The sequence below is a fragment of the Carya illinoinensis genome, chromosome 10 (genome assembly GCF_018687715.1).
Source record: "Carya illinoinensis cultivar Pawnee chromosome 10, C.illinoinensisPawnee_v1, whole genome shotgun sequence".
NCBI lineage: Eukaryota > Viridiplantae > Streptophyta > Magnoliopsida > Fagales > Juglandaceae > Carya > Carya illinoinensis.
In genome coordinates this window covers 15,022,451-15,048,405 of record NC_056761.1, presented here as the reverse complement: position 1 = coordinate 15,048,405, position 25,955 = coordinate 15,022,451, and the positions used below count along the sequence as shown (strand labels likewise).

The 25,955-nt window shown below is 34.2% G+C and overlaps 3 protein-coding genes across 5 annotated transcripts; all 3 read right to left on the bottom strand.

The window, feature by feature from the left end:
- Positions 1 to 1,635: 1,635 nt before the first annotated feature.
- Positions 1,636 to 14,254, bottom strand: LOC122278037 (receptor kinase-like protein Xa21). 2 transcript variants are annotated; one of them, XM_043088104.1, is made up of 5 exons: positions 14,111 to 14,254; positions 13,940 to 14,011; positions 11,910 to 13,467; positions 2,281 to 2,720; positions 1,636 to 2,115 (listed from the first exon to the last, which is right to left on the bottom strand). In XM_043088104.1, exons 1-5 carry the CDS (start codon positions 14,148 to 14,150, stop codon positions 1,763 to 1,765), a joined length of 2,463 nt encoding a protein of 820 aa, XP_042944038.1. In that variant the 5' UTR covers positions 14,151 to 14,254; the 3' UTR covers positions 1,636 to 1,762. The 2 variants fall into 2 exon arrangements, with proteins under 2 accessions (XP_042944038.1, XP_042944039.1); XM_043088105.1 differs by lacking the exon at positions 13,940 to 14,011 and having other exon boundaries at positions 14,111 to 14,247.
- Positions 14,187 to 14,939, bottom strand: LOC122278466 (receptor-like protein 35). The gene has a single exon (XM_043088655.1). The coding sequence runs from the start codon at positions 14,937 to 14,939 to the stop codon at positions 14,187 to 14,189; it is 753 nt and encodes a 250-aa protein (XP_042944589.1).
- Positions 14,940 to 18,595: 3,656 nt separating this feature from the next.
- On the bottom strand, positions 18,596 to 22,881 carry LOC122278038 (zinc finger BED domain-containing protein RICESLEEPER 2-like). 2 transcript variants are annotated; one of them, XM_043088107.1, is made up of 3 exons: positions 22,420 to 22,880; positions 18,967 to 20,976; positions 18,596 to 18,872 (listed from the first exon to the last, which is right to left on the bottom strand). In XM_043088107.1, the coding sequence occupies exons 2-3, from the start codon at positions 20,966 to 20,968 to the stop codon at positions 18,829 to 18,831; spliced, it is 2,046 nt and encodes a 681-aa protein (XP_042944041.1). In that variant the 5' UTR covers positions 20,969 to 20,976; positions 22,420 to 22,880; the 3' UTR covers positions 18,596 to 18,828. The 2 variants fall into 2 exon arrangements, with proteins under 2 accessions (XP_042944041.1, XP_042944040.1); XM_043088106.1 differs by having other exon boundaries at positions 18,967 to 22,881.
- Positions 22,882 to 25,955: the final 3,074 nt, after the last annotated feature.

The following is a 25,955-nucleotide window of genomic DNA, read 5'->3' as shown; positions in this document are numbered from 1 at the left end:
TACAAATATGTACAAGTATTGGCATTGAACTAGCCTAATGTCAGTAACATCTAAAATATAGCTAAGTTTTGTATAAATGACCTGCATTGGACTAACTAAAAGCCTTTAGTTTAGACTACGAGCTATAGTATCTCTAAAAGAATTTTCAAACTTGGAGAGTCACTATTTACCCATCAAACATATATTTTATTCACAAATAATCAACAAGAATTTATTAAGAACTTTTTTAAAAATTTTATTAGTAAACAAGGCTATATTATGTCCAGATTTTTCAGGAAAGATTTTTTTTGTAAACAAGGCTATATTATGTTGGATAACTAGGTTGATATAAAAAATAATTGGGAAATAATAATTTTAAGTAAAAATTAAATTATTAATTAATATATGGAGTGTATTTGCAAAATGTAAAAAAGATTATTATTAAAATATATAATATTATATTATTATTATTTTGACTTTGAGATGGATAGTCCAATATGGATTAATATCTTTTAGTCAAAATCTCAACTTTTAGTCAAATTTTAGACTTGTTAATGGCTAGACTATTACCAATGCTTTAACCAATGCTTTAAGAGTGGCATTGGAAAAAATCCCACGCTACTATATGACTATGCTAAGAGCCTAAGAGCTAGTTTGAGAACACATGTATTCTCATATATTTCCTCCCAAACATTACTCAAATGCAAAATACTTTTCATTTTCAAATTTTTAATTTTTTTATCTAATCATTACAACTTTTCCAAACTTCTAAACAAAATATAAAAAATAATAATACTTTTTCAAATTTATATTTTAATTTTATAATATTTTTGTTCAACTTTTTTTCTTCTCTTTCCTAAAACTCAATAAAACATCGTAACTATTTTATAACTAGTTACAAATAATTTCATTATTATTACTGTCAACTTTATTTATGTTTTAGATGAGTAAGACTTTTTATCCAGCTTGATCCAAAATATCGCATGTATTATCCAGCTTCAACTATTGCTAGGAACATTTCCGTTATTGTAATAGAAATATTCATTTTCCGGTTGGCTTGTTGTTTGCAACAAACTAGCTAGAGCCTAGAAACTTGATCATGAAGCTTATTAATGATTAGAGGTCGGCATTTCAGGTTGATGATAATGAAGCCGAAATTATGTTTAAAGTAGCTTTATTGTGCACAAACGTATCTCCATTACTTAGGCCGGCCGTGTATGTATGAGGTTAATTTATGTTTAAACTAGCTTTATGAAAGGATAAATGACTATTTTGGACCTAATCTGGCTAGTGCCAAACATCAGTATAGTGAAGATCTGAGGCTTAAGGCTATGAGTGACCTCTATTGATAGAGGAAAAATTAGAATTTTTGGGTTTGTCCCATTTTTAAGACTTGTTGCCTAGCTCCTCTCCCCTTAGATGATTGGTACAAATAGAATCTTTATCTCAAATGTGTGTATCTTTCTAATCTTGGCATTTAGGCAGTGAAATATGTGAGTGTTATTCTGGTTTGACCATGTGACACGTTCCATCATCGATGATGACAATTTTAGGCGAACAATTACGATGGATAAGTTTGCGGAACAATCGCACTAGATTGACAGGAAAGTTGTATTTTGGGGATAAAATGACAACTTGGATAGTTACACGATAATATTGCAAAAGAACTAATAGTTCAAGGTGTAAACTGTAATTTTGTCTAAAATTAATGAAGCATAATGCCTAAATCCCAAACATAAGAGGCACAAACATGAGGGAGTTGTAAGCAAACTTGACACGCAAGTTAGCTTGTTCTAATATCTAGAACAAACTTTGATTTGAGCTTATTGAGTGTGGCTGAAACATTTTTTATGTCAATTCTTTGTGTAGGTGACTCTGCACAACATTCCAAAGCCAATCTCATAACTGAAGATATGCAGTCTTCCATGGCAGCATGTTCTTTTTCATTTCTCAACAAATTGGCATCAACAATATCGAGTATTGAAGTGAGCAGTGATTCATCTACCCAATGCTTCAAGGTCATTTCTCCAATAAACATGCCATCCTTAGGCTTCTTTCTTGTGAAAGTTTCCATTAGTAGCATGCCATAACTATACACATCGCCTCTTGTAGAAACAACTCCTTCAGATCCATACTCTGTGGATAACATTCTAACTCATCGTATATACTTTCTTATTTTATAATACTAAACAAATAGATTTAAAAAAAATTTGTAGATCGAGATTCAAAATATATTTAATTGCATGTGAATGAGTAGAAGGATGAACATGCAATTTGAAATGTGAAAGTTTGAAAATTTACCTGGTGCCATGTACCCAAAAGTTGCAAGAGTCATGGTCTGCATCATAGAGTCCCTATCATCTAAGAGTTTGGCCATGCCAAAATCGGCAACATGTGCAACCATTTCTTCATCTAATAAGACATTGCTAGGTTTCAGATCACAATGAATAATTGTTGTTGAATAACCATGATGAAGGTATTCTAATGCTGATACGATATCAATCATTATATTTAGCCTTTGTAAGATATTAAGATAGTGATCTTCAGAGTGCAGCCATATGTCTAAGTTTCCATTAGGCATGTATTCCAATACAAAGGCTTTGAAGTCAATACTCCTACAAATGCTGATGATCTTGACAAGATTTCGATGACGAATATTTCGTAGCACCTCACACTCTACATCAAAACTTTTGAATGCCCCTTTCACTTGCATGTTCATAATTTTTACTGCAATATTCATCCTGTTGAACTCAAGATTTCAAGTTTCATGTGATTATAAATCTACACATGGATTTTGATGATAACAAATGAATTCAAAGAATAAAGAAGTCTCAAGCTCAAGTTGTCTACACAATGGAGTCAAGCACATCAAGGAAACAAGCATGAGCAAGAAGGGAACAAGTTCACATTAAAATTATAGAGTAATGTTGTAAATCTCTTCAAAATTCGAAATTAGGATTAATGCTCAAAATTAATATTTTATCATAAAGCATTAAAATACATTTTCCACATGTGCATGAATATTTTTGAAAATTAAATTTGAAAATTTTGAAAGATGATTGATTGTCATCTTTTGCATGTGCATGCCTTGATTAAAGGGTTGAACTTTGAAAATATTAAAGATGATTGATTGTCATCTTTCACATGTGCATGTTTTATTTGAATATTTTCAAAAGTGATTGATGTTTTTTTAGACTTATACAAAAAGTAAAAGATTAGGTTTGAATTTTTTGAAAATGAAAGTGTGCTCATTTTGTCATATGCCAAAAGTAAAAGATTAGGTTTGATTTTTTTGAAAAAGTGAATGATGTTGTCTTTGACATTTGAGAAAGAAGAACCTTTTATTTGAATTCTTTGAAAAAGTGAATGATGTTGTCTTTGACAATTGAAAAAGAAGAACCTTTTATTTGAATTTTTTGAAAAAGTGAATGATGTTGTCTTTGACATGTGAATCTTTTTAAATTTGAATATGAAGTCTCATATGCCTATAAATAGATCATTTGAGAGCTTCACATTCACAACACCAAGAGCATACAACATTCATTCAAAGCTTTCAATCTCTCTTCTCTAAACATTGAGCCTTAATCCTTGTTCATTTTGAGAGATATAGCTTGCGCTGTATTGTTCTTATTTCACTCGTTGAGGAGTGTTTTCTGATAACCTACCCACTATCAGCTTTTGTATCAGAAAAAGGGTGTGTATAACCCTTGTGTGTGTAGAAAGTATTCTACACAGGGAATAGTTGAATCACCACGTGTAAGGTGATTGCAAGTGTAGAGGGTGTTCTACACGGATCCTTTGTAGCGGTGTTGTTCAAAGGTGTAATAGGTTTCTATCTCCACCTGAAGGAGGTTGAATAGTGAATTTGGGAATCCTCAAGGGGTAGCTTGAGGCGAGGACGTAGGCAGTGGGGCCGAACTTCGTTAACATACTGAGTTTGCTTCTCTCTTACCCTTACTCCTTATATTTATTGTTATTTCATATTTTGTTTATATTTTATATTATATATTTGATTTATAATTGTTATTTTTTTTTTAATACAACTCAATTCACCCCCTCTTGTGTTAGTCATCTGGGCAACAATTGGTATCAGAGCTAAGAGCTCTATTATAAGATTAACTATCTTTTGAGTTAAGATCTTATGGCTAACATTGCAGCTTCATTTGGTGAAGGTCAATCTAGTAGTCGGCCTCCACTCTTTTGTGGAGATAATTACTCATTCTGGAAAGTTAGAATGAGAATATTTCTTCAAGCTCAAGGTAGAGAAATATGGAAATGTATTGTAAATGGACCTTATATTCCAACAAAAGTGGTTGGTGGAGTAAAGGTCAAAAAGGAAGAAGAAGAGTTTGATCGTGAAGACGATAGACTTTATACTTTAAATTTAACTGCTATGAATTTATTATATAATGCTCTTAATGGAAATGAGTTTAATAGAATAATGAATTGCGCTACGGCAAAAGAAATTTGGGATAACTTGGAAGTAACTTATGAAGGAACTTCGCAAGTCAAGGAATCAAAAATTTATATTCTTACTCATGAATATGAAATGTTTAAGATGAATGATGATGAATCTATTTCTAGTATGCACACTCGTTTTACTAACATCATAAACAGCTTGACAGCTCTTGGCAAAGTTTATTCCAAGGTGGAGATAGTAAGAAAAATTCTCAACTCTTTACCAAAACGTTGGGAATCAAAAGTTACAGCGATTCTTAAAGCTAGAGACCTCAAGAAGCTCGAAGTCAATGAACTCATCGGGTCACTTATCACCCATGAGTACACATTGAAAAGAGGAGAAGAAGAAGGAAAGCCAAAGAAGAGCTTAGCACTTAAAGCTGTTCCTCATGAAAGTGAAAGTGATGAAGATGAGGAAAATGACGATAAAGATGAAGAAGTTGCGATGATAACAAGAAGAATTCAGAGGTTCTTGAAGAAAAATAGAACTCCTCCGAGGAAATCTTTCAAAAAGTTTTCCAAGAAAGATTCAGGTAAAAACGACACTTTAATTTGTTATAAATGCAATAAACCTGGTCATATCAAGCCAGATTGTCCTCTGCTAAAGAAAGATCGAAACAAGGGCAAGAAAGCAATGAAAGCTACATGGGATGATGATTCAAGTAGCTCAGATAGTGAAGCAAGCAATGAAGAATCAGCAAATCTTTGTCTTATGGCTAAAGATGACATTGAGGTAACAAATCTTGATAATATTGAAAATCCTTCATATGAAGAATTGCAAAATGTTTTAGAAGAGATTTATGAGGAATTTGAAAAATTGGGTATAAAGTATACTGCTTTGAAAAAGAAAAATTCTTCTTTAACAAACGAAATTGAAATTTTAAGAAAAGAAAGTATCATTTTGAAAGATGAAAATCTTGAATTGAATAAGAAGAAAACCGATTTAGAAAATATTGTTGAAAACTTTACGAATGGAAAAAGAAATTTTGAAAAACTTCTTGGTAGTCAAAGATGTGTTTTTGACAAGGCAGGTTTGGGATATATGTCAAAACAAAAATACAAACCTTATAAAAATTTCTTTGATAATCATTCTACCTCAAAGACTAATATTCAAAATTCTTTTCATAAAAATAATTTTGTCAAAAAAGGATATTATTATAATCATTCAAGTTTTTCATATATGTCACATGCTATTTGTAATTTTTGTAATAGAAATGGTCATAATTATCATACTTGTCCTATTAGAAGAAATCATACAATGACTATTAGGGCCATATGGGTACCTAAAAATCTTGTTTCTTCTAATACTAATAAATAAAGGACCCAAAGAACTTGGGTACCAAGAAAAATCATTTTAATTGTTTTTATAGGTATGCATGAAGTCATCCACAAGCAAAAATAAGTGGTTTTTAGATAGTGGATGTTCAAGACACATGACGGGAGACAAGACTAAGTTCTTTGATCTTAGATCTAAAGAAGAAGGACACGTGACATTTGGAGACAACTCGAAAGGGAAGATCGTAGGAATAGGTAAAATTGGTAATGAATCTTCTCTCATAATTGAAGATGTTCTACTTGTTGAAGGTTTAAAACATAATCTTTTGAGCATAAGTCAATTATGTGATAAAGGATTTACAGTTACTTTTAAAATGGATAAATGCATTATTTTGAATGATCATGATTGTAATATTTGTTTTATTGCTTTTAGAAACAATAATGTTTATACAATTGATTTTGAAGAAATTACCTCACAAGATGCTATTTGCTTGTCAGCTCAAAATGAAACTAGTTGGTTATGGCATAGAAGATTAGGTCATGCCAACATGGAACTTATTTCCAAACTTTCAAAAAATGATCTTGTGAGAGGTTTACCAAAAACATATTTTCTTAAAGACAAAATTTGTGATGCATGTCAATTTGGTAAACAAACAAAAACTTCTTTTAAAACTAAGAAACATATTTCCACTACTAGACCATTGCAACTGATACACATGGATCTTTTTGGACCAAATAGAGTTGCAAGTCTAGGAGGAAAATATTATGCATTTGTTATTGTTGATGATTTCTCTAGATATACTTGGGTCATCTTTCTTGCTCATAAAGATGAGGCACATAATGCCTTTACCAAGTTATGCAAGAGAATTCAAAATGAAAAGGGCTATACTATTTCAAGTATCCGAAGTGATAGGGGAAAAGAATTTGTTAATAAAAATATTGAAACATTTTGTGATGAAAACGGTTTTATTTATAATTTTTCTGCTCCTCGAACTCCTCAACAAAATGGGGTAGTAGAGAGGAAAAATAGATCTCTTCAAGAGATGGCAAGAACAATGCTCAATGAGAACAACTTGCCTAGTTATTTTTGGGCCGAAGCGGTAAGTACTGCATGTTATGTTATAAATAGAGTTATGTTAAGGTCTAAATTAGATAAAACCCCCTATGAGCTTTGGAATGAGAAAAAGCCCAACATTGGTTACTTTCATGTATTTGGATGCAAATGTTTTATTTTGAATGACAGAGATAATTTAGGCAAGTTTGATGCAAAATCTGATGAAGGTATTTTTCTCGGGTATTCTACTAATAGTAAAGCTTATAGAGTATTCAACAAAAAGACTTTAACTGTACAAGAATCTATGCATGTAGTATTTGATGAATCTAATTCTCCACTCTCCAAGAAATCTATTGATGAAGAAATAGAAGGTATAAATAACACAGAAAGTCTCAATCTCAACAAAGAGAAAGCAATAGAGGAAGTTCAACATGGAGCCATCAGGAAAGATCATCAAAATTTAATACAAGATGCAACCAAACAGTGGAAATTTGTGAAAGATCATCCAGTGGAACAAATTTTGGGAGAACCTTCACAAGGTGTAAGTACTCGATCATCTCTTAGAAATATTTGTAATCATACTGCTTTTCTATCTCAAATTGAACCCAAAAATATTGATGACGCACTTCTTGATGAATCTTGGATTCTAGCTATGCAAGAAGAGTTGAATCAATTTGAAAGAAATGATGTTTGGACACTTGTTCCTAGACCCAAAAATTATACTATTATTGGAACAAAATGGGTTTTTAGAAACAAGAAAGATGAGTCTGGAGTCATTACTAGAAATAAGGCTCGACTTGTAGCCCAAGGTTTTAATCAAGAAGAAGGAATCGATTATGATGAGACATATGCACCTGTCGCAAGATTAGAAGCTATTCGAATGCTACTTGCATATGCTTGTTATAAAGATTTCAAACTTTTTCAAATGGATGTTAAAAGTGATTTCTTAAATGGTTTTATAAATGAAGAGGTATATGTTGAGCAACCTCCAGGTTTTGAAAATCATATTTCCCCAAATCATGTTTTCAAACTCACAAAAGCACTATATGGACTTAAACAAGCTCCTAGAGCTTGGTACGAGAGACTCAGTGGTTTCTTGATTGAAAAAGGTTTTTCAAGAGGAAAAATCGACACAACTCTTTTCATTAAATATGAAAATGATGATATTCTTTTGATTCAGATTTATGTTGATGATATAATATTCGGTGCTACTAATGAAAATATGTGTCAAGTTTTTGCTAAGACTATGCAGGAAGAATTTGAGATGAGCATGATGGGTGAACTTACATTCTTTCTCGGATTGCAAATTAAGCAAGCAAAAAGTGGGACATTCATCAATCAATCAAAATATATTAAGGAATTACTGAAGAAGTTTGGGATGGAAAATGCTAAGGAAATTGGAACACCAATGAGCCCATCAACTAAACTTGATAAAGATGAATCCGGTAAGCCAGTTGACTCGAAGATATATCGAGGTATGATTGGTAGCTTATTATATTTAACAGCCAGTAGACCAGATATTATGTTTAGTGTGTGCTTATGTGCACGTTTTCAATCATCTCCAAAAGAATCACATTTAATTGCAGTTAAGCGCATTCTTAGATATCTTAGTGGTACAATTAACCTAGGGTTATGGTACCCTAAGCACACATCTTTCGATCTAATCAGCTACACAGATGCAGATTATGCTGGCTGTAAAATAGATCGAAAAAGCACTAGTGGAGCATGCCATTTCTTAGGTCATGCATTAGTTTCCTGGTTTAGTAAAAAACAAAATTCTGTTGCACTATCTACTGCTGAGGCAGAATATGTTGCTGCGGGTAGTTGTTGTGCTCAAGTTCTCTACATGAAGCAACAACTTGAAGATTTTAAACTCATGTATAATCACATTCCAATCAAATGTGATAATACAAGTGCTATAAATCTTTCAAAGAACCCAATACAACATTCTAGAACTAAGCATATTGAAATAAGGTATCATTTTCTTCGAGATCATGTGCAAAAAGGTGATATAATGTTAGAGTTCACAAACACACACGATCAATTAGCAGATATTTTCACAAAACCTTTACCAGAAGATAGATTATGTATGATCAGAAGAGAAATAGGTATGATGCATGCTATGAATATCTCTTAAAAGATAGACCAGAGTCAATAAAAATAGAGATAGATTTTTTTTAATACTTTTACATAAATTTGAGATTCTTAGCCTCATGTTTGAGACGCTCATTCTCTTCATACAATATCATGTCATTCTTATTCATGGGAACCGGCAAGCGGAATGAAGAATCTAATAAAGATTTCAACTGTTTATTCTTCTGCCGAATGATTCCTTCCCTTGTGTGAGACTCTTGAACAATTTGTTGAAGTACAACAATTTGTTCTTTGAGCTTTTCAACTTCGTGATTTTTGGCTTGTAGCCGCTGAGAAAAAGCCACAATAGAGGAAGAGTAGCGAGTCCCAAGACTCACCAAGTCATAAATAGCATCAGAATCTGACTTATTAGTCAGATTATTATTTTCTTGCTGCAACATGGCACCAATGGTAGCTGCAGAAAGAACAGGAGGTTGAGATGCAGAATGCCTCATGGATGGATCTAGAGAAATGTTAGAAGAATGAGCCATTGAGAAAAGAATAGAAGGCTTAAAACGAGAATGCTGAAGGAATGCAGATGAGTTATAGAGATGAGATGAAAACTTGATGCGGATTAGATGAACTTCAGGACTGATTTTATAGAGATAGCATAAAGAATAAGACAAACTATTTTCTCTTCAAATCTTATTTAGTCAAAAGAAATACAAGATATGCTGGACACACATTGTCAAAAGTTTTCTTACTAAGCCAGCGAGATTAACAGTAGATTGTCCCTATTTTTCTAGTAAACGATGAACCTCTGCTGTTATCTGCCGATGTTGACCTTGTATCTGAACCCTTTCTCGTTCCAGCTCTTCTATTCGTGGTTGCAGATCATGAGCATACCAATCTGCAAATTTTTTCAACTCTTGGTTTTCTTGCTTTAGCCTTTTATTCTCACTATCCTTATTAGCAAGCTTCTGTCGTAACTCAGATATTTGCATGTTAAGATGATCAATCTCACTCACCCTCGCCATTAACCTTCGAGACATGATCGTAACAGAGGCAGCATATTGATTACTGAGCATTCTTGATTCTGCAATAATCTCAGAATCAGCCTTACTAGAAAAACGGTTCACTGCTCCTATCATGGTATTGACGGCCTCAGGAGAGAAGATTGATGATTGATGCGTCAAGGGTTCCTGATTCAAGTCTGGAACATTAGTGGAAGAGAATTGCTCAGCCATTCTATCGTTGTGGAAAAACAGAACTCAGGTCAAGAAGTGATTATTTTTTTGGCATCCGATAGATGAAAATGATCATTTTTTTATAGAAACTCGGAGCCTTCAATCCCGTTTGTCAACAACATCAGGCGATTGTTTAAATCTTCAGCCGTATTAAATTCATAGAGTTAGGCCTCGAGGCTTTGCAGCACTTGTCGGGTCACGGATGGCTCCATTTTTCAACTATCTACAGTGACTATTAAACGCATCGTTTTCTTCAGTCCATTTTCTTGTTGCGGATCCTTTTTAATGATGCCAAAAGGGGGAGAAGTGTTAGACTAGAACATTAACATTGTTTAAATTGCTAAACTTGTTATATATGCTTGGAATTATATTTATACTTTTGCTTGAAAAACTAACGCATATTTTCAGGGGGAGCTTAAGTATTAATATAGGTTTCAAGTTCTATCAAATATTTGTCATCATCGAAAAGGGGGAGATTGTTGAACTCAAGATTTCAAGTTTCATGTGATTATAAATCTACACATGGATTTTGATGATAACAAATGAATTCAAAGAATAAAGAAGTCTCAAGCTCAAGTTGTCTACACAATGGAGTCAAGCACATCAAGGAAACAAGCATGAGCAAGAAGGGAACAAGTTCACATTAAAATTATAGAGTAATGTTGTAAATCTCTTCAAAATTCGAAATTAGGATTAATGCTCAAAATTAATATTTTATCATAAAGCATTAAAATACATTTTCCACATGTGCATGAATATTTTTGAAAATTAAATTTGAAAATTTTGAAAGATGATTGATTGTCATCTTTTGCATGTGCATGCCTTGATTAAAGGGTTGAACTTTGAAAATATTAAAGATGATTGATTGTCATCTTTCACATGTGCATGTTTTATTTGAATATTTTCAAAAGTGATTGATGCTTTTTTAGACTTATACAAAAAGTAAAAGATTAGGTTTGAATTTTTTGAAAATGAAAGTGTGCTCATTTTGTCATATGCCAAAAGTAAAAGATTAGGTTTGATTTTTTTTGAAAAAGTGAATGATGTTGTCTTTGACAATTGAGAAAGAAGAACCTTTTATTTGAATTCTTTGAAAAAGTGAATGATGTTGTCTTTGACAATTGAAAAAGAAGAACCTTTTATTTGAATTTTTTGAAAAAGTGAATGATGTTGTCTTTGACATGTGAATCTTTTTAAATTTGAATATGAAGTCTCATATGCCTATAAATAGATCATTTGAGAGCTTCACATTCACAACACCAAGAGCATACAACATTCATTCAAAGCTTTCATTCTCTCTTCTCTAAACATTGAGCCTTAATCCTTGTTCATTTTGAGAGATATAGCTTGCGCTGTATTGTTCTTATTTCACTCGTTGAGGAGTGTTTTCTGATAACCTACCCACTATCAGCTTTTGTATCAGAAAAAGGGTGTGTATAACCCTTGTGTGTGTAGAAAGTATTCTACACAGGGAATAGTTGAATCACCACGTGTAAGGTGATTGCAAGTGTAGAGGGTGTTCTACACGGATCCTTTGTAGCGGTGTTGTTCAAAGGTGTAATAGGTTTCTATCTCCACCTGAAGGAGGTTGAATAGTGAATTTGGGAATCCTCAAGGGGTAGCTTGAGGCGAGGACGTAGGCAGTGGGGCCGAACCTCGTTAACATACTGAGTTTGCTTCTCTCTTACCCTTACTCCTTATATTTATTGTTATTTCATATTTTGTTTATATTTTATATTATATATTTGATTTATAATTGTTATTTTTTTTTTAATACAACTCAATTCACCCCCCTCTTGTGTTAGTCATCTGGGCAACACATCCCATCTAAAAGTGTTCCTTGGTATACAGACCCAAAACTTCCTTCACCGAGTAAATTATTAGAGCTGAATCCATTCGTTGCTTGTACAAGTTGTTGGTGAGAAATTCTTCTCCATGTAACTAGAGGGTACAAGTCTACTTGAGCAGGAGATTTTGGATTCCTCTTTTTCCATCTTTTCCAAGCAAATGCAAGGGTCAATGCAAGCATTATAAACCCAATTGCTGGCAATACATACCTTAGCATATTTGGCCATGTTGTCTTCGTTTTGTGAGGACCACCTTCTTCACATGGGGGAACTTTCAATCGAGTTGCACCACAAAGTGCTTTGTTTGACATAAATGCTGCAACTGAGAAGCTTAGAAATGGTCCTCTTGTGGGAATTTCTCCTTGTAGTTTATTGAATGAGAGATTTAGATATTTGAGGGAATGGAGTCCTTCTAAGGACTTGGGAATCTCTCCAGACAAATTGTTATCAGAAAGATCTAAGAACTCCAAGCTTACCAATTCACCAAAAGATATAGGAATTGAGCCTTCTAGTTGATTTATTGCCAAGGAGAGCTTAGTCAAATCTTTGAGGCCACCAATTGTTTTGGGGATATCACCTGATAGTTGATTTCTTGACAAATTTAATATCCTCAAGACCTTTATTTTCTCAATCTCAGATGAAAGAGAGCCACTTAAAGAATTGGATGAGAAGTCAACCTCCAAGAGATCTGTAAGCCTCCACAAGCTCAATGGAATCACTGAAGTTAATTGATTGAAGTCTAAGCGGAAAGATCTTAGCGAAGTCATATTATCTATGCATCTAGGAATGTGTCCAGATAGATAATTACTACCTAAATATAATTGAAACAAGCTCCTTAGATAACACAGTTCTGGTGGTATGGTTCCTTTTAGTCTATTACCACCAAGGTACAAACCTTGAAGCATGTGCAAACTTCCTATTGTGGTAGGAACAAGTCCGCTCAATTTGTTGTTGGTTAAGGTCAATGTAGTCAAACCACTTAAATGCTCAATCTCTATTGGAATGCTACCCTTAAGTTCGCAATTATATAGACGAAGTTTTTGAAGAGAAATAGAGAGGTTTCCAATGGACTTGGGAAGGAAGCCGTTCAAGTGATTTTTGCCCAAAGCTAAAACAACGAGATTTATACAATTGGACAAATAGGAGAAAATACTCAATTCTGGTGATTCAACTGTCAAATCATTCCACTCTAGTCTGAGCCGCTGGAGGAATCTTAAATTTCCAAGCGTTTTTGGAATTAAGCCCGAGAATGAGTTCTGACCCAAGTCTATGTTAACGAGCTGTGAAGTATTAGAGATTGAGTTGGGAATTGTTCCTCTCAATTTATTTCCCCAAAGAATAAGTTGTTGAAGACTTGGAAGGAATAGACCCATATTTGATGGAAGCTGGCCTGATAGGTTATTTGCCTCCAATGCAATTGCTCTTATTGTTGAGATATTGAAGATCCCAAATGGAATTGTGCCAAAAAAACCATTGATTCCAATATCGAATAACTCTAGATTTTGCAGATTATCAACTTGATTTGGTATTAAACCTGTCACAATATGAATAGTCATAATTGGTATTTTCTAATCAAGATGATAAAGAAGATATAATGAACCTAGTACAATCATTAGCAGTAAGAAAATAACCATGACCTCAAGTATCATGCATGGGGCTGGCACATTTCAGGTTGAATTGTAGCTCCTCTCCCAATTCAAATTATACCATGGAGGTGTCACAAATAGTTATGAATGTTTTGTGGGCCCTCTTGCAATTTTGTTACTAGACTTGTTGAAATCTTCTAGTTTTCAATATATTTTGAACAAAATATTTTGTACTTAAAATTGAAATTAGTTGTTCAATCACAGATGATCATAGAACATGTATACTAAATCAATAATGGTATCAATGTAATTGACACATATAAGACTATATAAGCGTACCTTGAAAGTACGATCAGGAAACATGTCTACTAAATAAATTGCCTTATCTATATAAATTGATTCAAATAAGACTAAGAATACCTTCAAAGTTGTTGTAGGAAAGTTGTAACTCCTTAAGCATGGTTAAGTTTTCTATTTCTGGGGGTAGTCTTCCTGTAAATTTATTAGTCAATAATTTTAGAATTTGCTAATGTTTGTATTTGAACGAAAAGGCTAACTATATATTGGAGGTTGATAGCCAACTAAACATACCTTCAAAGTTGTTGTCACCAAGGAGTAGCTGTGTAAGCATAGTTAAATTCCCTATTTTCAGGAGTTCACCTGACAATTAATTACGAGGAATAGCAAGAAACTGTAGATTGGGAAGATGATCAAACATATGTGTAGATAGTCCACCATGTAGCATATTGAAGCCGAGTGCAATGATTTGTAGTGAAGATATGTTGAAGAAAATGGAGGGCATCGGTCTTGAAAGCCTGTTCGGTCCAAGATAAATTTCTTGCAAGGAAGATATCTTGAAGATAGAGGAAGGTATGGTGCCTGAAAGCTGATTGAATCCAAGACTAATAATTTGCAATGAAGATATGTTAAACAGAGATTGTGGAATAGTCCCTATGAAATTGTTCTTGTGTAGATACAATTCTCTAAGTTTACTAAGCGATCCCATCTGTGATGGAATTGCTCCATCGAATTCATTGTATCCAAAGTGAAAGAATTTTAATCGAGTAAGATGAGACAACTCAATTGGGATTGAGCCATGGAAACTATTGTTTTGGATGCTAAGGCTCACAAGAAATGAAAGGTTTCCAATATGTGGAGGAATGGTACCTACAAGGCCCATGAAAGAAAGGTCTAAGACCATGACTCGGTAATGTCTAGAATCACATAAGACACCTTCCCAATTGCAAACGGAAGTATTTGTGGACCAGTTGTTTGTCAAATGATTTTGGGGATCAAAAGAAATATGAGCCTTCAAGGCAAGAAGAGCAGATTGATCTGTGGTAATGTTGGGAGTTGCTGCGAAGGCAATGCTAAACCCACACACAAAATAAAGCATCAGGAAACTTGTTGGGGCAGCCATGTGAAGTGTACGTCGGTTTAGGCACTCAAATTAAGGAAGAACAAGTGAGACTGATGTTTAAAAGAGATTGCAGCGAAAGAGGGAGGAAGAGGGCGCCAGCAGGCTGAGAAAATTTTAAGCCATTTTCGCAGCTATATATCTACCGAGAAAGGATGGATAAGGGCTAAAGAAATTAGTGGCCGAGGTATTTCTCAAAAGAGCCAGATGCTTTAACTCCTGATATGTTCAAGATGTTGTTCTGGATCTCAATTGGAGTGTTGCTACTAAAGTAGATGCTGGTCTTATCCTTGTTTATCACCTGCCCTGAGGCCTTTTCATAGACTTCTAGTATGTACAGCATCCTGCTCCACTCCAGTGAGTTGGCCTTACAGAAAAGCAAACTGTCATCTGCAAAGAACAGATGGTTAACACGAATGGGCCCAGTTCCAATTGGTATACTCGAGATGCTGCCCTTCAATTCAGCTTGATTCAAAAGGCATGAAAAGGCTTCTGCTACCATGATAAAAAGATAAGGAGAGAGGGGGTCTCCTTGTCTAATTCCTCTTGATGGATTAAAAGAAGGGGTGGCCTACCTGCTGTTTTGGGCAGATCCAAAGGGGCAGCCTTCCACTCTCTTATCGATAGGACATGGCTAAGGATTACAAACTGGAAGACTAAGTTTCTGTCAGCTGCAGGGAAGGAAATTCTTCTGAAGGCTGTCCTACAAGCTATCCCAACTTTCACTATGGGAATTTTCATGCTCCCAGTGTCAATATCCAAGAGAATTAACCAACTGTTAAGGAAGTTTTGGTGGGGCTTTGAGGAGGACCACACTAAGGTTCAGTGGGTTAAATGGGATCAGCTAAGCCTGAGAAAGGAGAAGGGTGGTCTGGGATTCAGGGACATTAAGAGCTTTAACCTTGCTATGTTGGCAAAACAAAGCTGGCGCCTACTACAAGTTCCAAGCTCACTGCCAGCTCAGATTCTCAAACAGAAGTATTTTCCCAATGGGGCACTCTTGGACTCAATGCTGGGCAGCAGGCCATCCTATACATGGAGGAGCATCCAAAGTGGCCTACAACTCTTAAAGGAGGGACTGGTGTGGAGAATTGGTAATGGGACACGGGTAAACATATGGAAAGACAAATGGATCCCACAACCTCATACATACAAGATACAATCCATCAAACCTGAGGAAACACCCTTTTCATTAGTAGCTGACCTTATTGACCCGGATTTGAAGCAATGGAAAGAACCAGTCATCAACAGCTTGTTCTCTACAAGTGAGGTGGATGCCATCAAGTCTATTCCAATTAGCATAGGAGGTAGAGATGATCAATTAGTGTGGAATGGTACTAAAAACAGCAAATTCTCAGTCAGCAGTGCCTATCACCTTCAGAGAGAGATGGAATCCAGACTAATGGGGGGGTCCTCATGCATTGACCCTCTCGCTAGTGTTTGGAAAATCTTGTGGAAGCTGCCAACTACCCCAGCAGTCAGAATGTTCATGTGGAAAGCATGTAGTGAGGCATTACCTACCATGGCAAACTTGAAAAGAAGACACATTGTCACAGAAAGCTTCTGTCCAGTATGCAAGCTGGAATGTGAGACGACTGAGCATGCTCTTTGGAGCTGTGAGGCTGCGAGGGATGTGTGGAGTCAGTGCAGGAAAAAGATCCAAAAGCTGAACCTAAACTGTGCTTCATTTAAGGAAACCTGGGGTATTCTTAGTCAGCAACTACCAGGGGAGGAGCTCATGGAAGTGGCAGTAATATGTCGTTCTCTATGGACCAGAAGAAATGGTTTTATTCATGGTAAGGGTTTTATGCACCCAAACCAGGTCCTAAGCAAAGCCCTGAATGAAATAGAGGCTTACAAGTCTAGTCGAGACCATCAAAGCTCCAGTCCAGCCAGTCATGGTGAGGGGTCAGCTAGTGTATGGATCAAACCTCCTGCAGGCTACTACAAATTGAACTGGGATGTAGCCATCAACACTGCTCAGGGACTAGTGGGGGTTGGTGCCATTTTGAGAGACCACATGGGAAGAAGCATCGGTACTATTCAGGCCAGAAGGGAGCTGAATTTGGATCCTTTTAGTGGGGAAGCTTATGCCTTAATGATGAGTGTGGTCTTTTGTAAGGATATTGGTGTTTCTAGGTTGGTAGTCGAGGGGGATGCAGTACAAGTCATCAGGCTTCTTAATGGCAGTGTTCTTGACTGTAGTTACGGTGGATTGGTGGTGGAAGATGCCAAGAGGGAGCTGAACTCCTTTGCTACATGGTCAGCAACTCACACGAGGAGGGAAGGCAACAAGGCAGCCCATAGCTTGGCCAGAAATGCTCTTACTCTTTCGAATGATTTGTTAGATCTTGAATTTACGCCAGTTTGTATTCAGCAGATAGTAAGAAGTGAAATGTCTGCAATGTCTTCTTAAGGAAATGAAGTATCTCTTTTCAAAAAAAAAAAAAAAAACAGAAATTAGTGGCCAGGAGTCTCCAAACGTACAATGACATTAAATTAAAAAAAAAATGTTCATATAAGAAAATGTTCATACAATGACATTAGGAAATTATTTCGTATAAGAATGAAATTAAAGTCATTCTAGGTAAAGCTTTCGCAATACCAAAGTGAAGAAAAATTATGCAGATTATATGCCTGAAATCATCGATTATAAGATTAATGCTCTGTGCGACGTGGACGAGTGAAGAAAAATTTTGCAGATTATATCAACATCAATCATTCACATTTTAGAAAATTGTTGTAAGCTTGACACCACTTTTCAAAGGGTCTAATATCAACATTAAGTATGCAATTACTGCTGTTTCTGACCAAAACTCTACAAATTGCTCCTCAGTTCGACGGGGATAAACAGTTTGATCTCCAACTTAGAGACATTACGTGATTAATGTCTTTCAACTTTGACCTGCTTTAATATATATAATAAATTATTAAAATTAATAATTAACACCTCAATTAACTATCAAATGATTCAAATCTTTAAAATTTGGTAAAAATTACGTCATATGTGTTATTATTATGGATTTTAACGATCAAATTTGAACTCAGAGTGCAATTTTTTAATCTTTAGTAGTTATGGATATCATTAGCAGGTTTGCTAGTGCTAGTTTAGAGTACTGAATATTTAAAAAAAAAAACCCATCAAATTAGCTATTAAATGCAATTTCGTTGAGGAATCAAAGCAACAAAAATAAATAAATAAATAAATAAAGTGAAAAAAAGAAGAAGAAGAAAACTATACATAATTTTGCATAATCTAATATAACCACATATATAGAAGAATAATGTCAACAAATAGAAGCACTCAAAAAGAAATTTATAATTTATATACCAGATCAAGACATGACTAAATTGTAAAGCAAAGTTTTGTAATTAATCTCCGTGAGCCACAATGCATGGTTTGATGGTAATTAATTAGAACTAATATTGAATTAATATTGGCCTGAACAACAGCCCGCCCAACCAACTTTTTGCCCGACCCGTTGTGGCCCGCAACCCAGCCACAGCACAGAATGACCCGACCCGACCCGAATGGGCCGGGTCGGGTTAAAGCTGCGGTTTTTTTTTTTTTTTTTTTTTAATCTCATTTCCAGCCTTAAACATTACATCCCATCCATCCACTATGTTACATCCCCGTAAGTCATCCATAACATAAACAATAAAACATTAATATCCATAAATATATATTATCATGAATATAATGTCCAGCTTTTTTTTTAATATCTCATTTCCAGCCTTTCTCAATAAAACATTACATCCCAACCATCCACTACGTTACATCCCATGGAAAATATTCTAGTCCTTTTAAACAAATTCATGAACATGAAATAAACAATCCTCAAATAAGAATCTTTAACAACAAATATAGAATGTGTCGACCATAAGCCTTGAGTCACTCATCATCAATATAAATAAAGCTTGATTGGGGATCAAATTCTGGAAAAAAAAGAAAAAAAGATTATTAAATTATATAAAAATAAACATTATGAAAAACTTCAATAAATATGGAAGAAAGAAATATGTTCATTACCTGATTCTGCCTCAAAACTTTCAACATTGTCCAGCGAGGCACGAAGATCAATAGTTATTGGATCTTTTAACCAATTCTGAGTACAAACAAGTGCCTCAACTGTTCTTGGAGATAATGAACAACGAAATGGGTCAAGCACCCGACCCCCTGCACTAAAGGCTGACTCAGAAGAAATAGTAGAAACAGGAATGGCCATCACATCCCGTGCAACTCTCGCCAAAATAGGATACTTGATTTCATTGATCTTCCACCAATCTAAAATATCAAAATTTGGAACTCGTGCCTCACAACCATGTTCCAAGTATTGATCAATCTCTGATTTGTTCCTCAAACTACTTTCAATAATTTCTTGCTCATATTCAACCCAAAAACTTTGCTGAGAATCAGAATCAATCATACTAGGATCAACTGAGGAAGGAGGCTCAGAGTATGAAACTCCACCTGAACTCCCATACATAATACTATACTCCCCGTACATGTCAATCATCAATTCTTTCACTTTTACAATCATTTCTTCAACTAAATTACCACCATATATTTTTTTGAACCAAAAATGCAAAAGACTAAATTTGCATCTTGGATCAAGAACAACAGCAATGAATATCATCAAGTTAGTCTTTTCAATTGATCCCCAATATTTGTTATATTTACTCTTCATGCTCGTAGCCATAACTTTCAAGACTGGATCATTACTTTGACTCATTTTTGATAAATGCGATTGAATGCCACAAATCTCTTGAAAATATGCATTAGATGTGACATACAAAGAGCCAGAAAGTCTCACAGTAGCATCATAAAAAATCTTCAAAAATTTAACCATTATTTTAACTCTCACCCAATCACTAGAGCTTGGGGGGCTCAAGCCCACACTACGACAATAGCGAGAAAAATAACCATCTTCATTCTCCAATCGCAAAAATGGTTTTTGAAATGTTTCTGCAACTTCTAGCATGAGATAAGTGGAGTTCCATCTGGTGGGAACATCAAGGCACACTAATTTTAAACAACTGATTTTCTCCTTCTCTATACACTTTTTGAATTTTTCCATTCTTGCAGGAGATGATCTAACATATTTAACCGCATTGCGCACCCTTGCAATTGAATCATCACAATCTTTTAGCCCATCATTCACAATAAGGTTCATAATATGAGCGCAACACCTTATGTGAATATACTTCCCCTCCAACAAATGACCTTCCACAAATCTTTTTAAGTAATCAATGGCAACATCGTTTGAGGAAGCATTGTCAACTGTAACAGTAAAAATCTTCTCAATACCCCAATCCTGTAGACACGACTCCACATGCCTTCCAATAGTGTCCCCTTTGTGATTAGGAATTAAACAAAAATTTATAATTTTTTTGTGTAATTTCCATTCACAGTCAATAAAGTGTGCAGTAAGACACATATAATTGAAGTTCTGATTGGATGTCCAAGTGTCAGTAGTTAAACTAACCCGCCCAATTTCCTTAAATACTTTCCTCAACTTCTCCTTCTCTTTTTTAAATAGTTTAATACAATCTCTCGCTACAGTGGTTCGTGATGGCACTTGGAATCTTGGTTCTAGTGATTGACATACCTTCCTAAATCCTTGTCCTTCCACCACCTTAAACGGAACCTCATCACAAATTATCATCTCTGCAATTGCCATTCGTACATCTTCTGGATCAAACTTATGTGTAGCTTGTTGATCCTTGGGTCTATTTCTATCAGGGTTTTTTTTACAAACACCAACATGATGCAACATACTTGATGTACCATGTTTTTTGGGGTGACAAGCGTAAGTCTTGTGGCAATAATTACACCCCGCTTTTGGGTCACTTAATGAACATCCATCTATTTTTGTGAAGTGTTCCCACACCGTTGATGGGTCCTTACTTGCCTTCCTTTTGGGAGGGAGGATGGTGTTGCTACTACTAGACAAATTAATGTTTGAAGCTAAAGGAGTAGAAATCTCATTGTCTCTTAAATTTGTAGGAGTGTCACTTCTGAAGGAATCCATGGTACGAACTGACATATAATAAAAGTATGAGAAAATAAGAATACCAATTGAAATTGAAATGACAAAGCAGCCTAATGTATGTTAGTATCTAACATGTAATTTTCTGATAAAGTGAAAGCATCAACATATATAATACAACACTTATGACTGATAAAGTAAAAATTAAGACCATTTGATAGCATAAAGTGCAAGACTGTAAGCTCCAACACTTATGACTTCCTATCTATTTTTCTATTTTACATTAAAGAAAAACTCTGCAGTCTTTACTCCCATTCTATTAAAGGAAAACAGAGAAAAAGGAAAGAATTAAAGGTGCATTTGTTATTAAAAATAATAAAATCGTTCCAAACCTACATAATTTTATTAAGTGCCAAATCGAAAAGTATATATGCAATAAATTGTATCTGATGCCTCTACCCCTTTGTCTAGTTTAAATAATTGACTCATTTTATCGTCAGTTACATGACAGCTTTTAGCTAACATTAGAAAATTCACAGAATTAACCTTGCAGTTTATAACATCTACTATTATTAAATAAGCTTAAGACCAATGATAAATAGTAAATTCATTTATTTGCTGTCCCATTTCTTGACAAGCCATAAACAATTTGCAACACAAATGCATACCCCATTCAGTTTTTACACCAACTTAGAAAGATACTAACATTTTTCAAAATTAAATCACATCACCATTGGCTTCCAATACAAAACCAGAGCATCAAAACACCATGGACTTGGATTTTTTCACAAACAAGCTCCAAAACACAGCCCCAATTCATAATAATCTACCAAAAATTCATAATCACAGACCCAAACAAAAACCAGCTCTAAATCACATCACCATTGGCTTCCAATACAAAATCAGAGCATCAAAACACCATGGACTTGGATTTTTTCACAAACAAGCTCCAAAACACAGCCCCAATTCATAATAATCTACCAAAAATTCATAATCACAGACCCAAACAAAAACCAGCTCTAAATCACATCACCATTGGCTTCCAATACAAAATCAGAGCATCAAAACACCATGGACTTGGATTTTTTCACAAACAAGCTCCAAAACACAGCCCCAATTCATAATAATCTACCAAAAATTCATAATCACAGACCCAAACAAAAACCAGCTCTAAATCACATCACCATTGGCTTCCAATACAAAATCAGAGCATCAAAACACCATGGACTTGGATTTTTTCACAAACAAGCTCCAAAACACAGCCCCAATTCATAATAATCTACCAAAAATTCATAATCACAGACCCAAACAAAAACCAGCTCTAAATCACATCACCATTGGCTTCCAATACAAAACCAGAGCAGGACACCACCAAAATCACCCACAAAGTTCCTAGCAAACCACATCTTAAACCTAGAACTAGCAAAAAAACCAATTAGCCAAACTCGAAAATCAGTAAAAACCAGAATCATCATCTATCATTAGGAACATACCTCCTTGGAGACCCACGCCGAAGCTGATCTTGGAGCTGCGATCGAAGAGAGAGAGAGAGACCCACGCAAGCGTCTGTGTGAGAGAGAGAGAGAGCGAGAGAAAGAGAGATCACGTTGGTGAGAGAGAAGTCGAGAGAGAGAGGAAGGGGGGCTAGGGTTGAAGATGAAGGAGATGGAGTCGGGACTGAGGTGTGTGAGAGAACACGGGTTGTTCTTCAGCTGCGGTTTCGCCCGCATGACATTTCAAATGACCCGCTTCAATTATAACCCGACCTTTATCGGTTGGATTTGATCGGGTCAAGCGGGTCAAGCGGGTTATAAAAATATATGCACACCCCTAAATATTATGGATAAATCATGGTTAAGTAAAGATTTATCGCTTAAACTAAGGTCACTGGTAGAATATATACATATCTAAGGGACAAAACAAATATCATAGTTTCTTGTTCAATAAGAACAAGAAAATCATGAAAAATCATAGCTTCTATTTTTCTTCTCTGTTTTTGGTTTCTCTGTACTTTGTGCCCTGTTCTTTATTTCTCTTTCAGTTCTTGAGATAAGCTTCATTTGGTGATTAAGTTTTATCCTGGTATTAGAGAAATATATATATATATAATTTCAATCTATTTCTTCTAAAAATGAATAAATCAACTAAACAATTCATGATCAATAAATTCAAATTTGTTTTTAAAAAAATAATTTATGAATATGTGAAATAAAATCCAATAATAAGCCAACTCAAGTTAACTCGAATACTGCTCAAGCTGTCTTTCTAAAAGGACTTGCAGTTGCGGCAAAGCAACACCACTTTGAAATTGTCATCGTTAAATAAAAAATCCAAATAGTCGCGGGTTTTGGAGTTTTCCCATAAAGATGAGTGTGATATTTTTTTTTGTGATATTTTTTGATAGCGTATACTACACGAAGTTGATAAACTCAAGCTGACCAGCAATAAATTTTTTTTCCCATAGTAGGTCACTAACCTGTGGAAATATGCAGGTTTCTAATTAATGGTCATGTCCTCTCGCATTGACTAGAGGGCCTAGACATGAAAGACACTGGAGTAAATAGTCCTGATGAATCAGTGATAAAATAGATACGACAGTTTTAAATGCCTTGTATATTAAATTACTCCTGGCTGTCACAACAACACTTGCATGTAGTCATGTTCAACAATCTTATCATAGTCCAAGATGGTTAAAGAGAAGGAAAACTGTGAATGGTTTGAACAGATGGTTAAAGATATGAAAGGTATGCTCAAGAATAGACCAAGATGAAAAATACAACATACCCATCGAAGGTAACAAGGTTGCTCATAAGCTTGCCAAAATTTCTTTTTTTTATAGTTGAGGAAAAGATCTTGATAGAGAGTCTTCCACCAAAGATATAAAATCTTGTTATACAAAAAAGTTTGTATACAATTCATTTATAAGTAATACAAAGGAGATTTTCTTTCAAAAAATAAAAAATAAAAAATGATAATAATTAAAAATAATAAGATCAGTTCTCTTGTAACACTCATGATATCGATTGCCACATGGATGATAAATATTGTACCACCAGAATCCCCGACAGCCTATCAATGAGAACCGCCAGTTCAGACCCCACTACCACGTGGACCTACTCGGGATGTTTTGAGAATGAATTAATGAAAAGTTTTACTTATCATTCTCAAATATTACATACTACATATATTTTAATTATTTATTTATTTTTTTATAATAAATATATGGTATATCGATAATAAGTAAAATAATTTAATTAATTTAATAAAAATAATAAAAAATAAAAATAATAAAAAATAATATTAAAATATGTAAATCGTGTGATGTATGATCCTGAGTAACACTCCCTCTTCTGAATTTTCTCCAACCAACAAGTCTAGATGTATTTTATTTTTTAAATTAAAAAGTCTTGAAGTTAGCATATTACTTAATTCCTTAATTCAATGGTAAATCACGAAGATAAGATAACTGCTATATGCAGAGTACTTATTCCAATGATCGGTATGATCTTGAACTACTGGACATATATATTAGTACTCGAGACAATGCCATGAATTTTTAAAAAATGAAATTTATCTTCAAGTAGTACCTCTGTAGAGTCAAGGTCTTCTATGGATCAGTAAACATGCATGCATTATAGGCGAACCTAGAAGATTCCTGCCTCCCGGTCAGTGTCCCATTAAAGCATTGATGAAGATGGTTATTTATAGGCAGCATCTTTATGGCCATAATTGTTCCAAGACCTGTCGGCAATAAAATATTGTTGGGGACATTTATGCTAGATGCCTATTAAATATACCCATCAAACTAGCATATTAGTATAAATGAGTTTTTTATTTTTAAAAAATAATTTTTTAAACATATTTAATTATTAAAAAAATAAAAATAAAAATATTTGAGTGTGCATATTTAGTAAGCATATTTAATAATTATACAATCATTTCCTGTATTATTCGATGCAATAATGAAATTTTATATATAGTTTACCTAACCCATTATTTAAATGATGTAACTCGTTAATAATAAAAATTGGAGAAAATATATATAATTTCAATAATGAAATGTATTTCTTCCAAAAATGAATAAATCAACTAAACAATTCATGACCAATAAATTCAAATTTGTTTTTAAAAAATAATTTATGAATATGTGGAATAAAATTCAATAATAAGCCAACTCAAGTGAACTCGAATTCTGCTTAAGCTGTCTTCCTAAATGGACTTGCAGTTCCAGCAAAGCAATACCACTATGAAATTGTCATCGTTAAATGAAAAATCTAAATAGTCGCTTGCTTTGGAGTTTTCCCATAAAGATCAGTGTAATCGGACAGGTCCAAGAATTACAAGCTCACTAATTTGTGAGATGATGCTTGGAATGAGGCCAGCCTTGCAAGCAGTACTCCCTCTCTAATGATAATTATATAAATGTTTTTGGATCTTTCTGAGTGCGTATACTTCACGAAGTTGACAAACTCAAGCCGACTACCAATAATTTTTTTTTTTTTCCAATAGTAAGGTCACCAACATGTGGAAACATGCAAGTTTCTACTAATTAATTAATGCTCATGTCCTCTGGCATTGACTAGAGGGCCTAGAAATGAAAGACACTGGAGTAAATAGTCCTGCTGAGGATCAGTGATAAAAGAGATATGACAGTTTTAAATGCCTTGTATATTAAATTGAGTTTTGTTAGATATAAGTATAATTGCGTATTAATCTATGTATTAATATTAATTTATTTATACTTAAAATTTAAATTAACATTAATTTTAATAAAATTTATTTTTTAATCAATCATATTATATTAATGCATAAATTAATATATAATTATATTTATAACTATATTTTTTCTATTAAATTACTCCTGACTGTCACAACCCCACTTGCATGTAGTCATGTTCAACAATCTTAGCATAGTCTAATTAGTGACAACACATGACAACCTGATATGACAACCTCTCGTGATTAGAAGAAGATTTTTTTATAATGTACAGTTCAATATTATTACTCACGAATTTTATTATTAAATATA

Bases quoted from the DNA above. Each gene is read 5' to 3' on its own strand.
- LOC122278466 (XM_043088655.1), bottom strand. From the start codon at position 14,939: ATGGCTGCCCCAACAAGTTTCCTGATGCTTTATTTTGTGTGTGGGTTT.
- LOC122278037 (XM_043088104.1), bottom strand. From the start codon at position 14,150: ATGCTTACACAGCTACTCCTTGGTGACAACAACTTTGAAG. The intron at 14,012-14,110 runs GTATGTTTAGTT...ATAAATTTACAG, and splicing joins TGGTGACAACAACTTTGAAG to GAAGACTACCCCCAGAAATA. The intron at 2,721-11,909 runs GATGTGTTGCCC...TGAGTTCAACAG, and splicing joins CAAGGAACACTTTTAGATGG to GATGAATATTGCAGTAAAAA.
- LOC122278038 (XM_043088106.1), bottom strand. From the start codon at position 20,983: ATGTCAGTTCGTACCATGGATTCCTTCAGAAGTGACACTCCTACAAAT. The intron at 18,873-18,966 runs GTAATGAACATA...TTTTTTTTCCAG, and splicing joins AAGTTTTGAGGCAGAATCAG to AATTTGATCCCCAATCAAGC.